At 37.8% G+C, this 9858-nt stretch overlaps 1 protein-coding gene across 1 annotated transcript in view; it reads left to right on the plus strand.

Annotated features, from left to right (window-relative positions):
• LOC308690369 (post-GPI attachment to proteins factor 6-like) overlaps nucleotides 1-474 on the plus strand; it is a gene marked incomplete at both ends in the record, with an annotated part of 83202 nt that extends 82728 nt beyond the window's left edge. Inside the window, one exon of the mRNA XM_081364771.1 lies at nucleotides 189-474. Coding sequence (XP_081220897.1) covers nucleotides 189-474 — 286 coding nt within the window. The remainder of the gene's footprint in view (nucleotides 1-188) is intronic.
• Nucleotides 475-9858: the final 9384 nt, after the last annotated feature.

Here is a 9858-nt window from a genome sequence, read left to right on the forward strand (position 1 = left end):
TTGTTGAAATGTGCTGAGGTTTAAAGTTCTCCTGAGAGTACAAAAACACATTCCCATTCAAATGTTTCCTTGGCATTTCAATAAGCGTACTAATTTTGTTCAGTGCAGTCTCTGTAGACAATGTCAGCTACAGTCAGTGTAGCTTTAAAGCAGATGTCCTCTACCTTTCTCTTCTTTGTACCTGGCAGAGTGTTCATCCCAAACTACATCTCTCGGGTGAAGGTACAGCTTGTGGACTGCAATACAAAGAACAGGAGTGGGGAGAGCTGTCCGGTTCTGCTGAAGATCCGTTCGAGAGCCCCGCCGGTGCATAACTCCAGCGCAATGGACTGCAGAGAGAATGTTCCCTGTGAGCTAGAGGTCCCACTGCCATCCTGGGAGCAGTGGTACTATATTTTGGTGGAGCGTTACCTCAGTAGCTCAGATGTCTACTTTCGTATTGGTGTTCAGGTTAAAGGTAAGGACTTGTTTTAAAGAGGCCATTACATGCCCTTTACGAAGTCTTGGTTTTGTTTTTGGGGTCTATTAGATAAGGTTTTCATGTTTGAATGTTCAAAAAACCTTTTCACATACCTCTCTTCCCAGTCTGTCAGAAACACTCTATTTAGTTCCTGAAGCCCCTCCCTTTGAAAAGCGCAGTGTGCTCTGATGGTCGGCTGGATCAGTACCATGTGATTGGTCTACCGAAATGTCACACCCCTTATGATAACCGCGAGTTTCAGCACACTTTTCAACCCCCTACAATGCTAGTGCGAGTGCATATGCGACTAAATCTTCACTCTGGGCGACTAAATAATGTCTATCATTAGCCATTGGCTAATACATTCTTAGATTTTACTCGCCAGTGTGTGTGTGTGTGTGTGTTAGAAGTATAAGTTTAGCATAGATATATTTTCACTCGCTCAACAGCGCTTGAGAGTTTCGCTCTTCATGAAGCAATCTGTAGTATTTCAGCTCAATGGATGTGCAGGGTACCTGTATTTGACGTACTGTAAACACTAGTGTGAATGCGCACAACTCGCCGTCGTTTTGCTAAGAGTGCTGTGTTTCTCACACACACGCAAAGAGAGAGAGCGAGATTCTTACATACCACGAAGAATCGACGGTCTATCGACGGATATTCTTTTTCGTATTTTCCTGTCAAAATAATGGAGTTCATTTGAAATTATTCAGCTTTTGAGAACAAGTTGAAGATATGCCGGTTTCTCTGGTAGTGGGCGGAACTAATGCGCAAACGGCAATCTCATTGGTTGGCGCTCATCTATTGGCTGGGCAGGAATCCTTATTGTAGTGAACCAACAATACAGTAGAATCAATATTCTGGATTCTGACATGTCATTAACCATGGGCTTTCCACCCATAACAGGAAATCACTCTATATGAATAGGTCCACCTGGTACCATAATTTTTTTAGGAAGGTGGCTTTTGGTTGCAACAATCCCTGCAGATTTTGGTGGAAATATTTTAGTCCAGCACAAATGAGATGGCAACAGCTTGATGGTTTGATCCGGGCTTCATTAATTCTTTATTAGGATTCGACGGTACAAATGTTACAGGCATATGGCTCCAAGTCATTGTTTGGTTTCAGCATTGCAATGAATTGCATTTGAGCATATCTGGAATTTATTCAGACTTCACTGCTAGAAGGGTTTTTACAAAGGCAGGTGTTCTCATGGCCCAGGTGGAGTTGGAAAATTAAAGTGTGTTTAGAGAGACAGGTTTTGTTATGAATCTCTGTGACAAATTAGAACCTCAGTGGGCTCAGATGAGGACCCTGTCATGGATTGGAACCTTGCCTTTTTTCTGCCTGATGTTACAATGAAGTGTTGATGAATTACATACTTTTACGTGTCTTGAGTCATTGTGATAAATATGGCAATTGGGCTGCTCGCAAAGTGTGAAATAGATGGGGGACTCAATTCAGTCACATGGACCGTATCATTGCATCATCGGGAAGTTGCATGCTCACCTTAAAAGACTCGCTTTGAGTCAAATTGACTCTTTCTGCTTAAATCTGTACGTTATATTTCAAATTACACAGCTGTAGTTTATGGTACAGTGATGAGCCAAAACATTAAAACCAGTCACAGGTGAAGCGAATATCGTTGATCATCTCCTAACTAGGCCACATCTTAAGGTCTGGGTAGATAAGAAGGTAAGCAAACACAATCAGCTCTCGTAATCAATGTATTGGATGCAGGAGAAATGGGCTTTGACAAGGGCCAAATTCTTATGGCAAGGCGATGGAGCAAGGCTGCTTCCGGTCAGCAGTGGTGAGAATTTACCAACAGTAGTCCAAGGAAGGACAAACCACAAACCAACAACAGGGTGTTGGGCGTCCAAGGCTCATCGATGCACGAGGCAGGTGGTCATAATGTTTCGGCTCATCCATGTATGTTCATACAACCTGCTTTTGTCAGAATGTCTGATTGGATCTCAATTTTTAGAGCACTTAAATATTGTTTACTATATTATAACTTAAAGTGACTTTCCTATTAAAACACCTCTAGTTCACAAGGTCAAAATATAATTTCCCCACTCACAGGAGTGACACTTTTAGCAAAAATCCCCCACTCTGCTTCTGTCAAATCTACCATGTTCTCTCATTTTGTCTGAGGTTTCCTCTGTTCGTCTGTTCCCCCATTTTTCCTCCACTTCCTGTGGTGCAGCAGAATCCCTGCCTTTGTTACAGCCTTGATGCCAAGGGATGTTGGCGCTGATGGCTCGGTAAGAGGGGATGAAGAGGAGGGCCATTGATGTTCAATGAGGCTGAACAGTCTCAGACCAGCTTAGATAAAGCACTCACAGGGGGAAACAATTGGCCATGATGAGACGGTGTACCTGCGGAGAGCATTATCTGTGTGCGTAAGGAGCTGATGAAGGAAAAACCTGTCTAGCAAGGAGTTACTGCAGTGACGTTCTGTCACATTCAAGGCTGAGAGTTAATTTTGTCACCTCAGACTATTTGCTGCATTTATAAAGGAGGAACAAAATCTTTTTTGCTCAATGAATTTGGGCTGTCAAAAGATTACAGCATTACAATAGATTAAAAATATCATGATTTCAGTCTTTGACGTTTGGCTGAATGTTTGCAAGTAATCTCACATTCTCGCATTCCTTTTTAATGCATTCAGTCCTCTTTTCATGACATAAATCAACTTAATAAGTACGATTTTTACTAGCCTACAGCAGTCCATGGGAGGTTTTTGAATTCATATTTGTTGTTGTGGATTAAATTCTTCCGTGCAAAGACTACAGTTGAATTTATATTTGTTAAAAGTAAACGATAGTCAGTACATATAAAGTGAGGCACTTTCTGATATTTTGTCCCTGGCTTTGTTTTTGAAACATGAATCAAATGGACACATCAATGTAATTGCATAATTTCAGATTAATGCAGATTTATAGTAATGGAAGCATATACGTGAAATTATGGGTGATTAAGTTTAAGTGTCCTGCTATACCTTTGTTCACCCATTATTAGTACCACTTATTATGTAATTGTGGCTAATCTAGTGACCCAACCGTACTGCAATCAAGGTAATGTTAGACATAATCTAACACTGTCATTCGTTTCCCCTCTGTGCTATTTTTCACCATTTATGATGGTCCATATCCTGTATGATATGACCTTGTAGTATCACCTGTGTCTGAAGAGTTTGGTCAGTGCTTCTGTCAGCCTTAATTCAATTATTCTGAACCCAGCTCCCCTTACCTTGATCAATTTCACCGAACAGCAGATACTGGCCGGCTGCCATCTCTCTCCCATCTTCCAAGCCAGCCTGACTCTTCATGTCCTTCCTTTGCTGTCTCTCTACACCATTCAGTTCTCTTGATGGTCTTAATGGAGAGAACAGACCATTTGTAAATTTAACAAGAACCAAGTTGCTGTGTGCATAGAATCCATTTCCTCTCAGCTATTTTTACAACAAACTTGTTGGGTGAAACAAATGTCAAACTCACAGAAAAACTAAAATGATTAAAATTCAGATTTTATATGATGCTCTGATGAACTAAACTACTGCTATGTCATAGCCTAAAAGATCATGGAATTACCAGTAGATGTTTTAAAAATGCTGGCAAAGTTTCAAACATTATTATGTGAAATTGGACAATGGATTTGTTTCAGCATTATTTATATTATTATCAAGACTGGTCAGGTCTTCTCTGCATGAAATACAGTGAATATTTAATCTGAGTGAATCGTGTCCAGAGTGTTATTTTTTTAGATATATTGTTGTGGCCTGTTGCTAGTACGTCTGCTAAATAAAGACATGCTATGGACGTTCAGTTGATTTCAAACACATGATACGTGTAGGAGTCAAACTGCTGGATGATTTGAGAATTATTATTATTTTTTTATTATGCTTAAAACATTCCCATTCACTCGTTTCAATAATAGCATTCATCCATACTCTTGTAAATTATAGCTTTTGTAAATTCCATGTGCTCACTTTTATTTTACACCAAGTTCTGAGGCTTAGAACAGTTTTTCAAAATGATCCTCTAATTCTTTTCTTTAAGACTAGCGATACGTTGTTGAATTCAGTTACATAAAAACATAGACTGGTCTCATTTGACTCTGATAAGTAAGACTGATTACCTCTTGGCTAAATGCTAGTTTGGTATTTTTTTTCATGCAACTGACCCCTGGACTTTATACACCAAGGTTTTACAAATATAAAAATCAACCTGCTTAAATCCAATCTGGATAATAAAAATTCAGAAATTTACAAAAATGCCAATCCTTAAAAAGTTTGACACCTCTTTTTTTTTTTCTTTGGGCGGCAGACTTATACAACCTTCTAACTCCACCTTAACACCAACACTATGTACGGAATTGTACCTTGTAATACCTTAAAAGTACATTTTACTACTCTAAGGTACTAATATGCACATTTTAGCAGTAGATTGTCCAAAGTTGTCCTTTTAAGTGTACTGCTCCAGCTGTTGCACCCCAGTACAATTTTATTTTGCAGTAAAGCCTGATTTTTGCAGTATTGCAGCTCTCATGGCACTGCAGTTTGAGCCTGATTTTTTTTCTTCTTCTTTTTTTCCTAGTTTTACTTCCCATGTTGCCATTGGTAACACCAAATGGCCATGTCGATAGTATCATTAATTGTGCTAATCACTCATGAGCTCCAGGCTTCAGGGAGTCCTCTTTGTTTGAGAGACATCCATAGAGCCAAATAGAAACAGATCCCAGTAGTGGGATTTCAAAATCAGTTTCAAAACAATGAGCTCCAAATTTTAGCCTGCGAACTTCACTTCATCACACAGCTGTAATTGAAGCATCAACAGAAAGGGTTCGAGGCTCACGCCACACGTGTTGGAGATGAACTGGGAGAGCCACAATGCAAATGTGAGATTTGAAATTTTTCTACATTTTTCTGCTGCTCGTTGGAAACTTGAAAGAGACGAGGAGGTTAAAACACAATAAAAAGGAGGCTTAATTGAGACTGATGTGTTCTTATCACCGTTAATAATGAGTTACAGTGTCTTAACATGGTGATATGACCGTTAATAGATCTAGACCCTCCAGAGCTCCAAGGACTGAAATGAGCTAATTCAACACTGAATGAAATAACTACATTCTCTACAGAGGCATATTTCTCTTCAGTAATGGCATCAGCACAAATGTGATTGGGAGCCGTAACACAAAATGGAGAACAAATAAGGTAGTTAAACATAATTGTGTTTTCAAAAAGCCCCATTGTTATTGCTATTGATTGTTTAGCTGGTCTCATGAATATCTGGTATTTTCTTGTGAGTTTAACTTTGGTTATGGTTTAACACCCTTTAAGGTAGAAAATGTTTTGTATAAAAAACCTTGGCCTATAGACCTTAGAGCTCAAGTGTGCTATGATAATGTACAGTTGCATTTTCTAAATGATGAATAAAAAGTGCATGCGTATGACCAATATTGAAAAGCTTTCTCACTTTGAGAATATTGAAGCTGTGACCTTCTAACACAGCATCTTAAATGCAAACTATAGTGTAATTTGCCCGCCGGTAGCCATGACTACCCAATGTCCAACCTTCATGGGGCCATAAACCAATTTCACACAGTGAATTGCATTTTTATTGACTTTTACATTTTCTGCAACTGGCATGAGAAGCAAAATGTTCCAAATTCAGGGGTTGAAGGGTTAAGTTGGATCTGTCGTTAATGTCGAAATAAATGTGTTTGAAGGCCAAAGCAGGACACCAAAGTCTGTGAGAAATCAGCATCTGTACCAAATGGCAGGTGTCAACTTGGTTAACGGTTTTTGGGGACAGCTGTCATGGAGAAAAACAACAACAACAACAACAACAACAACAACAACATTTGAAATGTTTATTGCATTTCAGAAACCGATCAACCAATCAATAACCCTTATATATATGTCATATCTATATGACCAATCATATGCTGGAGATTTTTTACAGGAAATAGCTTTTTCAAAACAATTCACTCATTGTCTAGACTTGTCAACCTGAAAGCACCTGCTGGTGATTTGTTGTCAGCCGATTCTGCACTATGCTAAGCATTCATTGTTGAATGTGAAATGCAGAAATTATGTTTTTTTTCAGAAATGTTTCATTCAAAAAAAATTGTGTGATTAATTATGTTAATTTTTCCACTCCATTAATTGTGTGGTCTTTAATTTAGTATTATTGTTCTAATAAACACTGGGGTTTGTTTTCTTCATTTTACAGCGACTCTGCCATGTGTACAAAAGCACTCAACGGCATCAACGCCTTTGTGATTGAAAATTTTATTGTTTATTTTCTCACAGACACACTAACCAGAAAAGCCTGCAATCATATTTTTTTACAAGCCATTCATGCGGATTTCTTAAAATAATTTTCATAATAAGATGACATGCCATTGCATAATTAAAATGTGTAATTCTCTTTATTATTATTTAAATGAAAAATATTCCTCTCCATCAACAGCACAACACTTTGAGTTGTTAATACCTAAGAGAACATTTTTGTGCACATCACTGGACTGCCACGCTTCATTTAAGAGAAGGAAAACCAATGTGTTAAAGGTACAATATGCAAGAATTTTGCTTTAAAATATCCCATAATCTCAAGGCCAGTGTTATATATTAAGTCGCCAGTCAATTGTGTCATATCCGCGTTACCCTCGGTTTCCGCTCGTACTGCGTGGAGTCCTGGACAAATGCGGAAGTTGTAGTTGTAGCGTCTATCAAGCAACAAACGTTAGCTTGTTTCGTGCAGTCGTTATGGAACACAATTATTCTTTACCGATTGCAGCTGGTTCTGTCGACAAAGCATGCTTAAATTTATATTTTCCAAATGTAGCATTCTGTAATAGTTATGTTTATGTAAGGGAAGTATTATTGCTTTAGATTTGTGTTTAGTTCATTGACATTGTTTATCACGTCTGGTGTTTATGGCCATGTAAATAAATAATAGCATGTGTTATACATAAAGATTAATCAGTATTTTGGCAAATGATGTGGGTTTGTTCGAATGTACTTTTACAACAATTGTTTAGAACACGTAAAACTGCACCGCGTTATCACAACAATGAATTCGACATACAGTACAGTAACATCTATGATAACCAATGTAGTATTAAACCTTACTTTTCTTGCAGTTAATTAATTTTAATGAAATAAAAGTGTGATGAGGTTTAAGAGTCAGGAAGGAAGAAGACAGGGGTCGGCGTGACTGGGACTTTATTAAAATAAAGCAAAACAAACAAAAGTCGTGCACAACGCGCATTCACCGTGGCAACCGCGACGGCACAAAACAGCTCAAAAATGAGAGCTCGGATCCACCGGTTTTCTTTCTCTGCGTCCAATTTTCTCTTCAGTCTCTCTCTCGTTCCAGCGCGGCTTATAAGCGGTCTCTCCACGCGGATCACAGCAATAAGACACAGGTGTTCGTCATTTGCATTTGACCTACTTGCATCCCACGCTCGTCTCTTCTCTCTCCCATTACAGACCACGCTGAACCACGCCCCCCTCGCCACAAAAAGCATGTCATTATAAAAATAGAACTTAGCCTCATCCATGAACATGATTTTTCGATTCCCGTCTGACTGATTTACATCCACGGTGGAGTTTAAAACGACAGTTCCCATCATTCCACGCTCCTTCACATCGTCATCAAGCTACGCCGTTGTTGTTGTTTGGAATGTAGCGCCCTCTCGTGGCAAAAAATTCTTGCATATTGTAGCTTTAAGTGGATAGTTTAAATTTTAACAACAAAGCCATGCATATACATTTAAATGTGCATGATGAAAATTTTTACTGGTGGGGGGCGACGAAAAAATAACAAAATAAGAGATAAACTACTTTAGTTTGATGTGCCATGTGGTTAATAAGCTAAATTAAGCCATGGTACACACATTTACAATCCATGTAAAAGACAATGAAACTTGAACCAAACATTACTGACTGTAGCTTTAAAAATAAAAATAACAATGGACAAGTTTGATAGAGTCATTCTCTGTATACGTTAATGAATCAAAAGGCACTTAGTCAGCAGGCCGATATGTTGATATGGCTTCAGATAACTGGTGTAATTACTCAGTCAATTAGTGAAGTGAAGCAGGACTTTGGTGCAGAAGTAACACAAGACATTAGTTTCAGTAAACTAATTACCTGCTGTATGCTCAACACGGCGGGGAAAACAAGCTATAACGAATCCATCACTGGATATTACAGAACTTACTGCGGCAGGTGGGGGAAGGCCAGAATAAACGCTGAGCTTTTCCTATAAAATCAATTGTATTGATGGAAATGTTTCACTTTTATGACTGTTCCTGCTTATTTTAGACATTGTTTGCTCTTAGAGTTATTACTCACATTCTTTCTTTTATCTTATTAAAAGCATAACCGTAAATAGGCCACCTGATAAGGGCTAAAAAGCAACATAAACCCATCTAAAGTAATAAGTAATGTGCCTCTTAAACAAAATTAGATAGCGAAGTTGTTATAATGCCATTACTGTGTCTTAAATGACGTCATGCCACAAAAGTGGCATCGGTGCAATTTGTACTCATCAGTTTTATGCTTTGTTTATATATTATTTTCTTTTTAAATATTCAGAAATGCATTGTGTGCTTTGACATCCAAAGTTTACTTGTTTGTTGGCTTTGCTGTTTCTTTTTCATTCTACAGTCTTGTCAGCATGCAATTATACTGTACATGCAAATAGGTTTTTTTTTTCCCTGTCAACTGACACAAGGATTTTTTTTCCCCTTTTTCCTCTGTGCAAGTGTATGTGTTTTAGAAAGAAGTCTCTTATCATCACCAAGGCTGCATTTATTTGATCAAAAATACAGTAAAAACAGATATATAGTGAAATATTATTACAATTTAAAATAACTGTTTTCTTTTTGAATATATTTTTAAAATGCAATTTATTCCTGTGATGGCAAAGCTGGATTTTCAGCATCATTACTCCAGTCTTCAGTGTCACGTGATCCTTCAGAAATCATTCTAATATGCTGATTTGGTGTTAAGAAATATGTTTTATTATTATCAATATTGAAAACTGTTGCGCTGGAAACCATGATATGTTTATTTCAGGATTTTTTGATGTAAAGAAAGTTTATTTGAAATAGATTTTTTTGTAAGTCAATTTTATAAATGTATTTACTGTGGCGTTTGATAAATCTAATGTATTAATTTATTTAAAACCCAAAGCGTGTGTATATGTGTATGCACTTTTGACGGTCTTACATTAGTGATTCATTGGTAGTTTATAGAAATGTTTGAAATTTTTAGCAGTGTTTGAAAGCACCATGAGCTGCTGTGTGGGAAATGTACCTTCCACAAAGAAGGTCTGATGTTTTCCCTCCTGTCTCTCTGTTTCTTCTGAATTCAGAAATGA

This window comes from Scardinius erythrophthalmus (genome assembly GCF_964197995.2).
Source record: "Scardinius erythrophthalmus genome assembly, chromosome: 5".
Lineage (NCBI taxonomy): Eukaryota > Metazoa > Chordata > Actinopteri > Cypriniformes > Leuciscidae > Scardinius > Scardinius erythrophthalmus.